General features: G+C 37.2%; 3 protein-coding genes and 1 long non-coding RNA gene across 5 annotated transcripts; 3 read left to right on the forward strand and 1 right to left on the reverse strand.

Moving 5' to 3' along the window:
• Window positions 1-881: 881 nt before the first annotated feature.
• Window positions 882-2,342, forward strand: LOC144645187 (melanocortin receptor 5-like). Its single transcript, XM_078504675.1, has one exon. The coding sequence runs from the start codon at window positions 1,076-1,078 to the stop codon at window positions 1,949-1,951; it is 876 nt and encodes a 291-aa protein (XP_078360801.1). The 5' UTR covers window positions 882-1,075; the 3' UTR covers window positions 1,952-2,342.
• A 1,861-nt stretch (window positions 2,343-4,203) lies between these two features.
• On the forward strand, window positions 4,204-5,287 carry LOC144645606 (melanocortin receptor 4-like). Its single transcript, XM_078505174.1, has one exon. The coding sequence runs from the start codon at window positions 4,287-4,289 to the stop codon at window positions 5,160-5,162; it is 876 nt and encodes a 291-aa protein (XP_078361300.1). The 5' UTR covers window positions 4,204-4,286; the 3' UTR covers window positions 5,163-5,287.
• A 2,129-nt stretch (window positions 5,288-7,416) lies between these two features.
• LOC144645602 (uncharacterized) lies at window positions 7,417-11,042 on the reverse strand. Of its 2 annotated transcripts, none has more exons than XR_013569307.1 (3): window positions 10,407-11,042; window positions 9,934-10,059; window positions 7,417-8,685 (listed from the first exon to the last, which is right to left on the reverse strand). It is a non-coding gene; the product is annotated as an uncharacterized LOC144645602 (long non-coding RNA). The 2 variants fall into 2 exon arrangements; XR_013569306.1 differs by having other exon boundaries at window positions 10,399-11,042.
• Window positions 11,043-15,016: 3,974 nt separating this feature from the next.
• On the forward strand, window positions 15,017-16,071 carry LOC144645603 (histamine H2 receptor-like). Its single transcript, XM_078505172.1, has one exon. The coding sequence runs from the start codon at window positions 15,090-15,092 to the stop codon at window positions 15,993-15,995; it is 906 nt and encodes a 301-aa protein (XP_078361298.1). The 5' UTR covers window positions 15,017-15,089; the 3' UTR covers window positions 15,996-16,071.
• Window positions 16,072-18,775: the final 2,704 nt, after the last annotated feature.

Below are 18,775 nucleotides of genomic sequence, written 5' to 3' on the forward strand. Positions count from 1 at the left end.
GTTAATTGCCGTTTTGTGGGTTGTTGCAATGAGAGAGACTATTCGCACAGGCAACCAGTCGCAATTTCAAGGCGCTTTCTCTATTTTTCAAACCTTGAACGCGCGATTTCCTATGCAATTTTCATTTACCAACATTTTTGCTATTTTTTCTCCTATATCCGTAAATAAATTAAATAAATTTCAGACAGACCGGTTGAATGCACCTGGGTAAATATTACAGAGACATGCATGGCGTGTTGAACTTTTAGCGAATAAACACCTTAACGTTAAAACCTCTTAAAATGGTGAATAAACTGCACTGATTTGGTTTTTGTTATGGTTTATTAGCTATTATTTTTAGGAAAAAGTTAAATTACTGAAAAAGTGGAATCATTTATGATCCGATGTACAAACTGCAAATTAAAATTTTTATTGGGCATCTGTTCAAACTTCATTTTTTTATTATGACAAGTTTATTACTTGGGCCCATTTATTAAAACCTTCCGGGGGGTGCTCCCTATAGTGTTCTGTACGGGGAGGCTCCGCCCGAAAGGGATTCCTTTTTCAGGCTAGAGGTATTTCAGGGGAACACAAAAGGGTAGGTATTCCACGAGTTGGAGCATAGAAAGAGTAGGGAAGACTGTAATTCAGGTATTTAAAAGGAACTTAAAAATATCTTGAACAGTCTCGCCGAACATCAATTCGTTAAAGTGAAAATTAAAAAAAATATGTAGTATCCCTTCTAGGTACATGCATACAGTTCACCATCTTTTTCTTTCCTTCTATCGAAAGTATCCAAAAGAGTCTCATTTTCTGTTTAAAATGATATAAAAAAAATGAAAGGATTTGGACCTGAGGGCGGAGACTCCCCGAACAAAAATGTTTGGGGTACCCCCGCACTCCCGCTCCGATTAAAATATCCAGTTTGTAAATGGAAATTTGTTAGATACATAATCATTTCTAGCAAGCACGTAGACTTAACCGTTCGTTCTACGTTTCTTTTTCTAAGATAAAACTATATCTCGTGCGCCGGGAACGAACCTAGGCAACAATTTTACAACAGGAGCGTTGAGTGGTCTTTTTGAAAAGTTTAATAATGAATGAAGATGTCTTCTATTCATTATACATAACAAACTGCGTTCTTAATGCCCTCTCGGCCTATGCTGCTATAATGTTAAACATTGTTACAATTCATGCGATGGGAAAGACTTCGTCGTTGCCAAAGCCGCTAAAAACATTGCTCCTGAGTCTTGCTGTTTCTGATCTTGGTGTTGGTTTAGTCGTGCAACCTTGTTACATCGGACTGCTGATCATGTGGTTACAGAAAAACACTGAAAGTAATTCAATGAAAAACACATTTTACATCGTCACAAACATTTTTGCTCTTGCTTCATTCTGCGGTGTTGTGGCTCTGAGTGTAGACAGATTCTTGGCAATTCATCTTCATCTCAGATATCAGGAACTTGTGACTCACAAGCGTGTTGTTGCTGTGGTGATCTCAATATGGATGTTCAGTGTATTTATTTCGCTATTTGGGGTGTTTGCGAATAGAACTTCTTATGAGGTAGTTTTCAATGTTATTTTCAGTCTTTGTTTAATTTCTACAACAATTGTATATTACAAGATTTATGTCGCCGTTCGACGCCATACAAATCAAATTCAAGCCCTGCAGGTACATCAAGAATCACAGAATGACGAAATGACAAATTTTGCTAGGTTGAGGAAATCTGCAGTCGTTACATTTTACGTTTATATCGTGTTTCTAATATGTTATTTGCCAGGATATTGTATGATTATTGCCCAATTTATACTCCCTGAAACAAGTAAAACTATAGTGGCTTTTGTCCTATACTCATGGACTCTAATGTTTTTCAATTCGTCTTTGAACCCTGTTATTTACTGTTGGAAGATGAGACACATTCGACAAGCTATCGTGGACATACTGCGAAATATATTACCAAGTCACAGCTGAGGAACACTTCAGTTTCATGTCACTCAAAATAAACAGCAAATAAATGCTATTTACGCTTTTCCTTTACGCCTTTGATTATTATTTATATCTACTCTTTATGTAGAAAGAAACAAATTAAAACCGTGTACAGCTGCTTAGAAAACCGCCTTTTACGCATTGATATCTTAATTAGTGACATGATCCTTTCGGCAAGGAACCGTAAATCGTCTTTTACGCATTGATGAAACTTTCCCTCCCATGTTATTCAGAACGAAATGTCTGCGCACATCAGAATGATGTCATACAACATTACGTTAAATTCTGTAAGAATTTAATTCATTCCAAGTGAATTTTTGTGCTGTGTACATGTGTGGGCTACTTTATTATCATCACTTGCTTTATTCCTCTTAAAGAACCATTTCAAAGCCAAGATCCAAATATCAATTCTCGTTACTAATAGCCATACATTTCTTTTAATGTTAGTTGGGATAATTTGGTGGTTCAACAAGACAATATCTCATTAGTTATATAGTGTGATCGTCCGGGTGAGAGTAGTTCTGAGAAGAACTGTTGTTGGTGACTGACGTTTCGAGAACCTGAGCGGAAGTCATCTTCAGAGTCGAGTGAAAAGTTGTTGTCAGTCGATGATGTTATACGTCTGGTCCGTTGAAGTTGATTGGTCAGTTTAGCCGTGATGTTATTGGCTGTAAGTCAACAATAATTAGTCAGTTTCGATCCGTCTATTGTTAGTCAAATTAAGTCGTTCTGTTCGGTCTATTGTTAGTGTCATTCTGTTTGCGGTCCGTTTGTCGGTTCTGTTTATGTTGTGAATATATCATTTGTAAGGTTCTGGTAGTTGTTGACATCTGTTGATAGGCGTACGTTCTAAGTTTGTGTACCAGCTTTCCAGAGTTTGTCGTTGAAAATAGTTAGTACTTGACTCTGAAGATGACTTCCGCTCAGGTTGTCGAAACGTCAGTCACCAACAACGGTTCTTCTCAGAACTACTCTCACCCGGACGATCACACTATACGACCTACTGATACTACTGAGTTCAAACCATTTACTATTAGCTCATAGCTTGTTTTCGTTTTTCTCTCGTCACCTGACACGCCTGACAATATGATGTATTTATGTTAATATTTTAATGAAACGTCGATCACGGCTTAGGGCTGTTGTAATGAAATATATTTTGCACGCGCGACTAATTGCAGTCGCATCGTGTTTTGTCCCTTACCCCTGGGTTAATGTTTTGTTGTTATTACTTTCGCCTTGCTCCGGGAGCTTTTCAGCAGGTACTACGGTTTCGTTCCCCTCGTGGAAAGCCAACATTTTTATACTCCAGTTTGATCTGAAAAGAAGACCTGCATGAGAAACAGCTACGGCTAATAGGGGTTTCCTTTTCATTCAAGTCAGTATTTTCTTTTTAGTGGAGCTCCCGCGCGCGCGAGCGGAGCCCCATAGCTAAGACAATTGGGTAAACCCATCAAGCCGAAGAATTTTGTTGATCGCGTCAGCGTCTATCCACCCAGCCGCCTGTATGGACTCTGGGGAGGGAGAGGGGAGTCCCAATACAAAAATCAGTGTTGCACAGCGTTCACTGTGTTAGTTGAAAGAAACGCGAGGAAAAGCGAGCAAGACAGAATTTTCGTCCAAAATCGCATAATCTCTTCTAAAGTCGCCTGTATTCCGTGAAATTGTGAGAGATGTAAAACGTTTACGGGAAGATCAGAAATAGGTACGTTGTAATAAAAGGAGTTATTTAAATCCCTTGTGCAAGCCAGCTGAAGCAGTTTATGCCGGTTTTACCTGTTTACGACTCCGCGGCTGTCAGCACCAAGACTACAAAATGGTGAAAGTTGATTTTCTTTCGTCGTAAGTTGTTTTCTTTTTTACCGTGAGGTGATTTTCTCACCTCACGCTATTCAAAGGAGTTAATATTCAGGTAGACAGACTGTATACATCTGTTTTATAAGCTTTCACAAAAACATGGCATGTTTAAACTTAAGCACTAATAGCTTTTCCTAGAAATAAAATTACAATATTGTGTTTTTAGAAAAAATAACATGAAAACTAAACTTTCAGTTATAATGTTTTATTTTACTAACACCGAGATGCACTAAATAAAAGTAAATTTTTTGGGGCTTGATAAAAGGGAAAAACCTCTCTTTTAAATATTCATTTTTACATCAAGGAAACAGATGGAACTTTGGTGCACGCATATATCATATTGAAAGGAACTCGACTTCATCATATTATCAAAGATCAGACAATCCCGTGCGCCAGGAAGGTTTCTACTGAATCATTTTACCGAATATAGTAAAATCGTTCTTTTTTGGAACGTTCAACAAAATGAATGAAGCCATACGTCGCCAATTGTGTCTTGAACGCCTTCTTATCCTACACTGCCATCATGTTGAACATTGTCACAATTCATGCGATAAGGAAGACGTCGTCGTTGCCAAAGCCTCTAAAAGCATTGCTTCTGAGTCTTGCTGTTTCTGATCTTGGTGTTGGTTTTGTAGTGCAACCTTACTACATCGGATTGCTGATCAAGTGGTTGCAGAAAAACACTGAAAGCAATTTAACTTATACTGCCATGTGGCGCCCGTTTAATATCGCTTCGAATGTTTTTGTTCTCGCTTCGTTCTTCGGTGTTGTGGCTCTGAGTGTAGACAGATTCTTGGCAATTCATCTTCATCTCAGATACCAGGAACTTGTGACTCACAAGCGTGTTGTTGCTGTGGTGATCTCAATATGGGTTTTTAGTGTATTTATTCCGCTATTTATGACGTTTACGAATATAACTTCTAAACAGGCAGTTTTCACTTTTATTTTCATTTTCAGTCTTTGTTTAATTTCTACAACAGTTATATATTACAAAATTTATGAAGCCGTAAGACGCCATGCAAACCAAATAAAAGCACTGCAGGTACAACAAGAAGCACAGAATGACGAAATGGCAAATTTTGCTAGGCTACGAAAACCTGCAGTCGGTACATTTTACGTATATCTAGTGTTTGTGATCTGCTATTTACCTGGATATGGTTCAGTGATTACCCAAACTATAGTCTCTGAACAAAACAGCACTATAGTGGCTTTTATCCTATACTCATGGTCCTTGATGTTTCTTAATTCATCTTTGAACCCTTTTATTTACTGTTGGAAGATGAGACACATTCGACACGCTATCATGGACATACTGCGAAATGCATTTGCAAGACCCAACTGAGAAAATTGAAGTGATATAAATAGCGATATACAACGAACTCAGTTAAGATAATCCAGATGACTCTTTTTATGCTTTCCTTTTTCTTGTCTTTAATCTGTAGTCATATCTAACGCTTTTATGTAAACAGGAACAAATTAAAACCGTGTACAGCTGCTTAGAAAATCGTCTTTTATGCGGGGGATATGCATATACGCATAAACGCAAGAAGAGCAGGGAAATACAGAGAAGGCACGTACTTTTCCTATACTTCACTTCCGCATTCTAGCAATGAAATACCCCAAACCCGCATTTTTCTAAACGCAGGTATATCACAATTGGGCAGCGCGCGTTGCTGACTGCTGCACGTCTACGGTGAAATTAACTCACGTCAATTTACTTTTCTTTCCCTTTTTTATTTTGTAGTTTTCCATTTACTCACTGCACAGACTTTGTTGTTAATTTTTAGTCCTATCTCCGGTTGTCGCATCCGGTCTTAAAGAGGAACGCTATTCGAAGACTTCAATGGAGTTAATTTTGATATTGACAGGTTATATACACCTGTGTTATAAACTTTCACATAAACATGGTATATTTAAACCTTAGCAATAATAACTCAACGAATATTGAATATTGCATTTTGGGCAAAAAAAAAAAGGAAACTAGAAATTTTCAGTTATGATTTTGTTTTGTTTTACTAACACAGAAATACAAGACAAAAATAAACTGAGTTCTTGGCGCCTTTTGCTTAAAAAGAGGAAAAAACCTCTCATTTGAATAATCATTTTTACACCAGACAAGTAGATGGAACTTTAATCACATAAAACTATATCAAACCATGAAAGGAAGTCGATTTCAGTTACCATTTGATCTGTCATATCATCAAAGATCAGACTATGTCGTGCGCCGGGAAGGTTTTATCGCTAATTGCGTTCTTAACGCCTTCTTATCCTATACACATGTACTGCCATCATGTTGAACATTATCACAATTCATGCGATAAGGAAGACTTCATCGCTGCAGAAGCCGCTAATATATAGATTTAGGCAAGCCTAAAAGCGGAGCTCCCCAGTTAATTATTTTGCACTTTTTTGAAACCTGAATTCAAGCCATTGTACAATTTTAAGGCTAAGAATATAATATTCGTTTTATTTTTTTTATAAATATTAATATTGTTACTTACTTTTTTTTTACCGTGTCCCAGGGGGGGGGGAGGGGTACTCCCTAAAATTTACTAGAGGGGTGTGCCACTGAGTCGCTGAGACTCTGGACCTGTTCCAGAGAAAAACGGCTCAATTTGCGACCCTGTTCCAGACAAACAGTGCAAAATAGGTACCCTGTTCCAGACAATATCCACAATGAAAAATATATGAAGATAGATATAAAAACACTAGCGTACATCACAAAGCGCTCACTTGACTTTGTCTGTGGCTTGGAGATAAACCAATGAGAGGAGCGGAGTTTCATAGCTAAACTTGATAGTGTTCCACAGTCAAAAGGGTGATTTGTATACCCTGTTTCAGAGTCAGAGAGGCAAAAAGCATACCCTGTTGAGCAGCACATACCCGTATAGCCCTTATATGGGAGTACCGTATACAGCAACACCAAATAAGCCGAGAACAAACAAAATCAATCAAAACGTTTTAATTCCACCGACAGCATTATCATCCAGAAGTCTGGATGGGAAATTATGCTGCAAAACGGGTAATTATGTAATCTTCATGTAGATAAGGAGGGGGTAGTAGGGCTGCATGTTGGGGTAGATAGGCATATCACGTGGTAAATTAGGCAAATCACTTAACATTTAGAGTATAAAGGAAATAATATACATCTACATTAAGAATAAGGCTAATTTTCTTTTTTTCATTCATTCGTTTTTATTTTCACTATTTGCCTATATTTTAATTTTGAATGGAAATGGCAGAGGTCATACATGTAGCAAAGGGTTTACAGCATATTGCCATAAGCTAATACCAAGCAAACCGGAGTGAAAGCTAACCACAAGCAAACTAGAGTGAAAACTAATCCCAAGCACACCGGATGAATAAAGCTAACTGCGAGCAAACAGGGGTGAACCTAACTACAAGCAAACCGGAGTGAAACTAACTGGAAGCAAAGAAGGGACATTCTGTCATTCCACTGAACAGGGTAACCCCATCCCACCCCCCCCCCCCCAAAAAAAAAGGATGATAGCACCTTTTTTACTTTTACATGTCTTTTTGAGTCCCCTTCCTCTTAAGGGGTTTCATTTTACTTACAGAAATAAAAAAACAAAAATTCTGGGAAGATAGAATATTGTTTGTGAGTCTCAAACTCAGTTTTGTTCTTTGATTACGCAGAAAAAATAGAATCATGTTTGCTTGTGTATAAAACTATGCAAGAAAAAAATATAGCATCAATACTTTGACTGCTCTTTTAAAAATTTGTATGCTGTATTGTACACATTTTTGTGGAGTCATGTTGCCCATTCGTCATGGAGTTCAAAAAGTAAGCAAATGAGTCACAATTTGGTTGCTTGATGGTACCTAATGGATACTGCAAATTTTATCTGGCTTTAGAATATTTCACTAATTTTAACATTATAGCTGTTCTTATAAATTGTATGCAGCATACAGTACATAAGAATGAAATTGGTATTGCATATTGCTTGCAATCACGATTTTAAACGTCTATACTTTAGAATTACAGTACCACCAATTTCAGCATTACCAATCCAAATTCAAATTATTACATTGCTTTTTAACTCCACTACCTCCCCCAAGGTCAACCAAAGATCTTATGATATACAGTAATTAGACAACTACATGTAAGTCCTGTGTAGTCGAGGGCTCAAAATATTTGGACACTTACAGGTCATGTTAACCGACCAAAGAGATTTTAGCTTGGTCACATGTGGTTTCTTACCAGCCAAAACATTGAAAATAGCAATTTTAAACTCCCATTCATTTCTGCTGTCAGGAGGACAAAACGAAGCTGTTCCACAGAAAAGCTGTTCTGCATGCACTTTCCAGCTGGCTGAGAAAAAACATTGAACCCAACTAGCTGGCTTTTTTTGTGAGCCGTTTTCTTGCTTAATAAAGTATAACATGTAAAATTTCATGAAAATCTGATGACTCGTTCGTTAGAAATCGTGCGTTTTCTCAGTGAGCTGGGAAGTGCATGAAGAACAGCTTTTCTGTGGAACAGCTTTGTTTTAACCCCGTTTTGTCCTCCTGTGCTGTTACTGTTTTGGCTGCATATTCTTAAAAAGATCACTTCATAATGCCCTTGTTACATCTAAAAAGATGTGAAAGAGACAGGTCAATCAAGAAGTTGTTTTCTGAAGTACACTGTAAATACGTTAACATTTAAAATATAAACTTTGCTCATTTGCAGCTTTTCTTGATTTCAATTTACATGTAATTTACTAGTCTCTTGAAAATAGCATCATGAAGACACCCAAACATCAAGCTGGATAATCTTAATCCTTCCTGTTTTCTTTTGATGTCCTTGTCCACATTCTGTTTTTGTGTCTGTGGCTCTGCAAATTCTGAAACTCATGTTAACCCTGAAAAAAGTCAAATGCCACAGATTAAATTAAAATTGATTAATTGGCATGAATATCAATAATTTATAAAACAAAACACTTAACGCAAGCTTGTATAAAGTGAAGCAAAACCACTGGATGCGAAAGGATACCTTATATATTTAACAGAGATGTATCAGCACAGACTATTTTTTTTTTACTGATAACTTAAACTGCGAAGTCAACTACAGAAAAAACCCTGGTAATTCGAACTCGGATAACTCGAACAACCTTGCTAACTCGAACTCACTTCCATTTCCCTTGGATTTGACCCCACTTTTCAGTCATTTTTACACGGTCAACTCGAACTCGGATAACTCGAAAACCCCGCTAACTCGAACTAAATTTTGTTTCCCTTGAACAAAATTTGGGTCAAATTTACCCTGATAACTCGAATTCCGGAACTTGCAACTCGCAACGGTTGCCCATTGATTATAGCAATGAATAGATCATGTATTTGACAGCCATTTTCCACTCTTATCAAAAGAATGTGTGGTCGCTTTAGAGTTTCTGGCAAGATAAGTTCAATTTGCACAGTACTGTATACTGAAGTGCTTAAAAATCAGTAAACTATCAATTATTAACTTGGCAAATAAAATATTCAATCAACCCCTCTAACTCGAAACCCCGCTAACTCGAACTCATTTTCGTTTCCCTTCAGAGTTCGAGTTAGCAGGGTTCTACTGTAAATATTTTAATAAACTCAAAGCATCACTGCTAACCCTTACACCCCCTCTTAATTAAAAGGTTTGGCCTTTAAATACTCCCCCTCCCCTCTACCCCTATATATACATGTACATGCATAGGAAAAACATTGCCACATCTTAAAAGCTTTTCTCTTAACAGTAATACTAAGATTTTTAAAGACACACATTTAATAATAAGTTTCCATACACAGCTGCATACAGTGTCTAAAATGGCATGAATTTACTCACAAAGATTCCAGTTTTCCAGTAGTCATTAACCTTTCTTGTGTGCATTTTCAAAATTCCACAACAAAATTATGAATTTTTTATGACAAATATAACATTTACTGTTGACATTCTGAATGAAACCAGCAAAACAGACCTCAAAATCTCAAAATTGTTGACATTGTTATGTAATCCACATGAACGCTCAATGGTCAACAGAACTACATGACAAGTGGATTCTTTAATATATTTGGGAACGAAAGAGCTAAGTAATGAAGCTGAAGTTTATTTACTCTGACTAAATGAACAGTAATTTTACCTCCATCATGAATATCAATAAACTGCATACACTGAATCGATCTATTTCACTTGGAGTTAACGAAATTCCAGGTGCTTCGTGCAAACTGACATCACTTTCATTCTCATCTCAGCTGCTCTTCCAGCACTGTAAAACAAAAGAATCATATGATATCACAAGCATTTAAAAATCGTAAGCTTAATTTTCTTCGAGATGTGTTGAAGTGATATTCTTTGTGAATTCGTTCCTCGAAGGCCCAACAATTATTTGTTTACATAATCAAATCCTCCTATTTGGTCAGTAAAACCTGGTAAAACTGAATTTTAACGAATAGTATTTTTCAACATTGTTCATGTCACAAGCAAATGCTTAGTGGCGAAAGCAAGTAAAATGTGCCGTAAATATAAGCTTAGTTTGCGTATAAAGTAAGCTTAAGACAAAACGTAGAGATATTAAATGACGGAAACACTGCAGTTTTGTACTCACCTCATCACCTTCACCAGCAGGCCGCAGTAGGTACACTCGTCTGCTCGTTTTATCTCCGTTCCCTTGTTCCCCGCTATTTCTTTGCCTGTTTTCTCGGCACCTCTCTTGCTATTTTAGTCGCTTTTCTTCGCTACTTTGCTACCAGGTTCGACAAGCGCTTTGCTATACTTTTTCGCCTGCTTTCTGTCCGGGTTTTCTGGATCTCTCGCGATCTCTTTTCCGTCGCAAATCGCTTAAACCCTGTTTCCTCGAAGTTAAGTTTACCCTGCTCTCGTTTGTAGTCATCGGCATAACAAGGAGCCAAAATAAATATGTTTGTCTCAAGTTCTAACTTTCAGACTAGCTGAATAGGATTTAAAAATACGTAGTAATTTTGAAAATTTCTTTGCCAAGAGACCTCACACTGCAAAATTATTTCGCGCCAGTACTGCGCGAGTTGTCAAGACCTTCTAAGATCCCGGATGTGCGCAACACCGTACGTACGCCGTACGCGCCCGCGAGGCATGCCGCTAGCCATGATGACCATGAAAACTCGGATGCATAGGTTTCCTATTTTATTTCATGTGTTTTTCTTTTTCATGTGTTTTTTTTATGGGTATGGTGCTCCGCTCTGCGGCCCTTACGGGCCGCTAAGGAGCTCCGCTAAAAACATTGCTCCTGAGTCTTGCTGTTTCTGATCTTGGTGTTGGTTTAGTGGTCTAACCTTACTACATCGGATTGCTGATCAAGTGGTTACAGAAAACACTGAAAGCGTTTCAACTTAGCGCTTCAACTGGGACCCGAGTTTTTTTTTATAGTTACGGATATATTTGTTGTCGCATCGTTCTTCAGGCTATGTTTACACGGGACCGGTCCGGAACGGATCCAACACTGGACGTGCTATTTTGCAGGTCCAGTTATGGATCCGTTCCGGACCGGTTTCAGAAAGGTCCCGTGTAAACACCTGGATCGGTTTGATTAATTTCTACAACAGTTATAGAGCGGTTTTCACTTGAGTGTCGAAAGCAAATTGCGTTTGCTTTGGTTTTGAATTTCTACGCTCAGTGATTGGCTTTAAAATCTCGCGCCACTTTCTCAGCCAATCAGAACTAAAACCAAAACCAATCGTGAATCGCTCGTGCCCGTTTTCCCGCGCTTCGTGCCGGCTTCGTGTATTTGATTCGAGTTTTGATTGGTTCACTGGATTGTCCGTGTCTTTTGTGATTGGCCGAAGTAATTACATTGGTTTTGGTTTTACGACACTCAATTGAAAACTGCTCTATATTACAAGATTTATGTCGCCGTTAAACGCCGTGCAAACCAAATTCAAGCCCTGCAGGTACAACAAGAATGATAAATTTTGCTAGGCTGCGAAATTCTGCAGTCGGTAAATTTTACGTGTATCTAGCGTTTGTGATCTGTTATTTGCCAGCATATTTTATGATGATTATCCATATTATAGTCTCTAAACCAAATACTATATATAGAGGGTTTAAGATTGTATTCATACACTTTGATGTTCTTCAACTCATCTTTGAACCTTGTTATTTACTGTTGAAAGATGAGACACATTCAACAATCTATCTTGGACACACTGCGAAATATATTTCCAGTTTGGTCGGCGTTAGTGAACAACCTAAAAACGAACCACCAAGCTTTAGACAATTACTTTATAAAATGTCATTTTGCTTGTACCTATAATATTTTATTCGTATTTAACGTTTTGATGTAGCAAAAAATAATAACCGTGTAAACTGTAAAGCTTCTTCAAAAATTGTCATGTAAGCACCAGCTTAAAAACCGAGCATGGTTTAAAGGACCATTCATGACCCATTTGATGCGTACGTGCGTACGTGACGTGAGCAAACGAATTTAGTGCAGTGACGTCGATTTCAATTCAGTAAAGAACCAATTACAGGCCTGAAGTGGGACGGCATGGCAATTCTACGAAATATTCACGTCAGCCTCGTAATTTATAAACAAAACTATAAGAGGATCGCGGTACTAAAAACTAATTGCGATTTTGAGGCGGCAGAGCCTGTGTACAGCCGTCCCGCTGCTAAGGTGTCAATACCGCATATATTATGTTGACGGCGTAGGACGAAAATATAGGCCATTTCCGAGTTACCCTCTGCCTCTGTTTCAAAACGAGTCTACGTGCGAAACCATTCAAATGAAAATGAGTTTGATTTGCATGATAATGGACCCGTAGGTGAAACTTATTTTCATATAAATGGTTTCGTACGTAGACTTGTTTTGAAACAGAGGCAAAGGGTAACTCAGAAATGGCCTATTTTCCGCATCGGGCGGAAAAGTGAGACGGCAATACCACGAAATATTGACGGCTCGCGCGTGAGCAAAACATGTAGAAACGTCGCGATATATACTTGAAATAATAGTCCCTCTCAATTATTTGCTTCCCACGGATTTATCGCCCCCGAGGAAATAGGGAATTATTGTTTTGTTTTTTTCTCGTTACCCGTCAGGCTTTAAAATATAATGTATTGAGATTTTAATGATAATTTTATCTTCGCTTGTAGTTGTTGCGATGAAGTATTCTCGCGCACGATCGGTCGACCAAATGGATAAATGTTACATACTTTAATTTCCCTTACTGGATAAACCATGAACGTTTTTCTAACAAACCCTGATTGTACAAACTTTATTGCTATTCTTTAGTCCAACATGTGAACGTTAAATATGGTCTTAAGAACAACTCTATTTGGACCAGAAAACATAACTTTCAATTGAGTGTCGTAAAACAAAAGTAATCATTCTAGGCAATTACAAAGGACATAGGCAATCCAGTGAACCAATCAAAACTCAAAGCAAATACATGTAGCCGGCACGAAGCGCGGGAAAACGTATGCGAGTGAGTCACGATTAGTTTTGGTTTTATTTCTGATTGGTTGAGAAAGTGGCGCGGGTTTTCTCGACCAATCTCAACCAGTTGCAGAAAAGCAAAACCAAAGTAAACGTGAATTACTTTCGACCCTCAAATGAAAACTAGTCTAACTAGATGTCTAAGATGGGCAGTTTAATTTGTTAAGCTTTCAGAAAAACATGGCGCGTTGAAGCACGTTCAATTTAAGCCTTAGTAGTAAACATTCAAAACATTTACATTCAAATATGACTATATTATGCTCATTCAAGTCTAGGAGCTATACAAGCCTGATACATAAAGAACCCAATGTAAAATTTGTTTTCCGTCCTAAGTTTTGTGTTCTGAATTCGAATGTTAAAGGAAAGTGAACTTTGGAAAGCATTTGACCATCAAAAGTGTACTAGTGTGTGGCAAATAATCAATTGACCAAATAATCAATGTTTTATATCAGTGATATGGTTATTTTGTCTTATTTGCATGACAAAGTAAAAGAGCTGTGCAGATATCGAGAATTCAATGTATACAATAATTGCGTGCTTAACTGGCACGTAAATTTAAATTCAAATTCGGCATCTTATAAGATCAAATAACCTTTGTTTAAACACGATGACGAGCTTGTGGAGTCACTCTAATTAAGACGGCTGGTCTATCTTTCTAAGTTAATAAATATAAACCAGATTTTCATATAAGATGCAGTATTTCAAAGGTTTTGATCAGTGTATTACGTAAACCCTATTGGAAAAGAAGAATATAAGAATGACGGTACATCCTTGGAAGAAATAGTTTAAAACAGTAAATGAAAGTAAAGAAAAGGTTTCCCTAAACTATACTATGGTTTATTGTACTTTTCTCGGTGTAGTGGTTAATATCAGATACGCTATCAGGGGTTAAAAGGTTAAAGCTTAGCTAATATATTTGTTTTTAGAGTTACCTATATGTAAATATTTTAAGATATATTTTCTTTAACAACTAATGGCTTTATACATAATTAGCAGCTGTCATGCTATTTTTTCGGTTGCTATCCAATTTTTGCTCTGTTAGTTTTACTTATAGTTAAATTAAAGTCAGTGTTTTAATCGATAATTGTCAATGCATACTAGCTTTATGTGTTATTTTTTAACTTTTTACCACTAGAAAAAACTGAGTTAAGTCAACTCAAACTTTGAGTCCTTTAAAAGGACTAAGAAATCATATCTAAATGTTTGGTTGCACCTTCTAAAACAATAGACAGCGTCCTATTTTACATAAAAACATAAAATTCTGAATTCCTTTCGATAAAGCATCAAAGCTAATATACATTCAACCTTTTTAGCACTTGGGTTTTTAAAGAACTTTAAACCATTCTTTGATGTACAAAACTACAAAACTACTTTCATTGGAAGAAATAATACCAAAAATACCAAAAAAGTACGACTAGTGAGGACGATTCACGAATCAAACTTGAACAAATGGCCAATCTTTTTAAAGAGACGCTGTCAATAACGTTACTTCTTTAAGCTAATAAGAATAAAATTAATGTCATGATAGAGACGAAATGTCCCGAGGTTAAATCAATGTTTCACTATCACTACCTTAAAATCACATATACGATTACGAAACTTCAAATGAAATGACATGTGTCATCATTACTACCGCATCTTATCTTTAAAGGTTGGCTTGCATGCAGTTTATCATTATTACGAATGTTTTCCATCTTATGACACCAATCTTTGTGGTAAGCGTTTCGGCTGTGACTACAACAACACAAACTATCGCGTGCGCTAGAAAAGTGCCTGAAGGAAAATTTCACACAAAAAATTGTGTTCCCTTTTATTGAAAGTTTTATACAATGCATAAAGCTGGTGTCCTCTATTCGTCCTACATCGCCAATTGCGTGCTTAACGCCTTCTCATCCTACACCGCCATCATGTTGAACGTTGTTACAATTCAAGCGATGAGAAAAACCTCGTCGTTGCCAAAGACTCTAAAAACATTGCTCCTGAGTCTTGCTGTTTCTGATCTTGGTGTTGGTTTAGTGGTACAACCCTACTACATCATATTGCTGATCAAGCGTTTACAGCAAAACATTGAAAGCAATTCAGCTTATACAATGCAGATCACGTTTTTGATCATTATGAATCTGTTTTCCTGCGCTTCGTTCTTTGGTGTTTTGCTCATTAGTCTGGACAGATTCTTGGCAATTCATCTTCATCTCAGATATCAGGAACTTGTGACTCACAAGCGTGTTGTTGCTGTGGTGATCTCCACATGGGTTTTCAGCGCATTTTTTTCGTCAGTTAAGTTGTGGATGCCGGTGAATGTTACTCAGCCTATGACGATTTTTGTCGCTATTTTCTTTGGTCTCTTTTTCATTTGTACAACAATCATTTACTATAACATTTATTTAACCGTACGACGTCACAGAAATCACATTCGATCCCTGCAAGTACAACGAGTAGTACGGAATTGTGAAGAAATGGCCGCCACTAATGTTGCGAACCTCAGCAAATCTGCAGTCAGTACATTTTACGTATATCTCGTGTTTGTGCTCTGTTATTTGCCAGGATATTGCATGATGATTTCGAGAATGACAGTCTCTGATTCAAATATCGCTATGGAGAGTTTTGACCCTTACTCATGGACTCTAGTGTTTGTCAATTCATCTTTGAACCCTGTTATATACTGCTTAAAGATGAGACACATTCGACACGCTATTATAGACATACTGCGAAATATATTTCCGAGTCACAACTAAGAAACCCTTGACATAAGCGAAAAGCGTAATTATCAACGAACTACAAAGCTTCAGACAATTGTTTTGTATTCTGTCCTTTTTGTACCTTTAATTTTGTTTATAACAATTGAAATTATCTACAGCCGAAATAAAAAAATCTACTTCCATCTCAGTGTAAACGAAATGTCCAAAAGTTGCAGAGCATGCGCAGATATTGCGCAGTTAGGCTAGTGCCTTACAGTCGCGGAGAGGACCATGGGAACAAGATTGGTTAGCGTTAGCTTTCATCCAATCATTGAGTTTAACTTTAGCTAGAAGTTACACGTGCAGTATCAGGCAAAATCAACTATTATCAGCCCGAACTTTATCACGCTTCTAACCTTTTCACACGGCCTTATGCGCCTACTGGCGCGATGAATCATAATGATAAACCTTTTTTAGACTGTCATATATTTCTTTCAATGTAGGTTATGAGAATTTTGAAATAGATCAAAAAAATATTTCGTAGTTGGTAATCTTTTTTTTTCTCGTCACCTGTCATGCTTGACATTAAGATGTGTTCGTATTTTCATAAGACGTTGATAGTCGCTTGAGGTTAAATGTGCCAATCAGTTTCCATTCCGTTTTCGTTACCAAACCACGATCGATTTCCTGATGAACTCATTGTTCAAACTTCAGGCCTAAATTTTTCATTTTTATAAGTCGTTGATAGTCGCTTGAAAGTTAAATTGTTTCAATTTAACATTCGAACGTGTGATCGGTCAATTTCCGTTCAGTTTTCGTTCCCAAACCACGATCGATTTTCTGATCAACTCTTGTTCAAACTTTAGACCTAATTTTTTTAGACCTTATTTTTTGTGTACAATCTCCGTTTGTTGTTTACGGTCGTAAGCAGGAACTTTATTCAAATTAACCAATTTTTTCAGAAAGACAGTTTGAACCCATTTGTCTTAAACTGTCTGCTGTTAATTCAAATACGGCATCTTTTAAATTTTCCTTTTTACTAACGGGAAATGACAATTTCAATATTCGATTTTTTTGGAACAAGAAACATCAAAATGAAACATTTAGTTTGTGTTGTTGTTCTTCTTACATAGGGCATAAGAAACTAAAAGGGAACTGTTTGTGCAATTGGGGTGATCGGAGGATCGAAATATATCCCACAATGCACCGAGTTATCCCAGAATTCATTTCTCTCACTGTGACTGCCATTTTGTAATATATAGATTTAGGCAAGCCTAAAAGCGAAGCTCCTCTTTATTTATTTATTTATTTATTTTTTGCTGGAGTAACAATGTTTTCATTTTGATAAATAATTATGCGGTCAAAGCTTTAATGCATACGCTTGCCCATAGGTGCAAGATAAATATAAATCCATCATAATCTCGAGGCAGAACAACTAATGGCCTAAAAATTAATTAAGAGTTTATTCTCTCCAGCCCTTTCTAAAGAATAGAAAATAGTTTTACGATCCACTTATTGTTTTGCTTTAATACAACTCATGGCCAAAAAAATTAAGAGCTTATTCTCTGCTTTCTAAGAATAGAAAATAGTTTTACGATCCTCTTATCGTTTGGCATATTCCTGTCTTACTTTTCTTTCCTATATTTGTCTTGACATCGGCGCACTGAAATGGGTTGCTCAGTCACGTACGCAAATTTAAAACTTATCTTTTATTTCTTACCGTGTGCAAAGTTTAAACAAATTTTAACGTACACTAAATCATCTCTATTCACTGTAGTTATTCAGTGTAAAAGTGGGCTACACTAAAGCAAAATAATTGTTTGAACTACTCGCGCTTTAAACTACTCATTTCACCTCGCGCTCGAGCTAGATTGGGTAAACACGTTTTTCATAGCAATTTTAGTATAAATAAATTTATTTTGTTCGAGCTTTTTGCTTTTTCGTCGTTTAGCACTTCGAATAACGTCACTTTTACTGTATGAATTTCTTCCGCCGAGAAAATGTAAGGCTAAAAGTCGGAATAAACTCACAGCAATAAGAAATAAACTCTCACGGCAAAGGATTAGGATTCGACTTTATTGACGGCCAAAGAAAATCAACTTACTGCAATATATTACTAGTTATTCAAAATTAGAATAGTTTTAAGCAACGCCAAAAGCAGCTTGCAGCTCTTCAACAATGAAAAATAGATACTCAGCTTTATGCTTTAATGTCCCTCCAAAAATGCTTGAAAAATTGTAGGGAAAAAGTTTTCCTCCAAAAACGCTTGAAAATGCAGAAAGAAAGGTTTCCCAAACCGTTTCTTCTTCTAAACTCTGTAGACTGCTGTAGTTTTATACGTGACATATCGGTTGTGTATCCGCGGGGAGCCGCGGAAAGCGCGCGAAAAACGAAGCCTCGTTTCGGTTTAGGACCTTTTAAAAATCCCGGATGACTATGGCCGCCATGTTGCACGACGTACGTCGTACGCACCCGCGAACCGTGCCGCTAGCCATGATGACCATGAAAACTCAAATACGTGGTTCTGTTAATTTTCTATGGGTATGGGGCTCTGCTCTGCGGCCCTTCGGGCCGCTGGGAGCTCCGCTATAAGACGCGCGCCACAATACCGTCTGATCCGAGTAGTGTCACTTTTTGAGAATATCGAGGCAATCATATAGAAACCCCAAAAGGTCTGAATTGTAAAAACGTATTGAGACAATAGGTTGACAAGGGCGATCTGAACAGTTATGTGAAAACCAGTCTTAGAGAAACTTTATTCACATGAGCTTATCTTTATGGACAGCCTGGATACACCTGTGTATAAGCTGGCACGAAAACATAGCGTGTTGAGGCTT

The sequence above is a fragment of the Oculina patagonica genome, chromosome 3, assembly GCF_052425735.1.
Source record: "Oculina patagonica isolate OP01 chromosome 3, crgOcupat, whole genome shotgun sequence".
Classification (NCBI taxonomy): Eukaryota; Metazoa; Cnidaria; class Anthozoa; order Scleractinia; family Oculinidae; genus Oculina; species Oculina patagonica.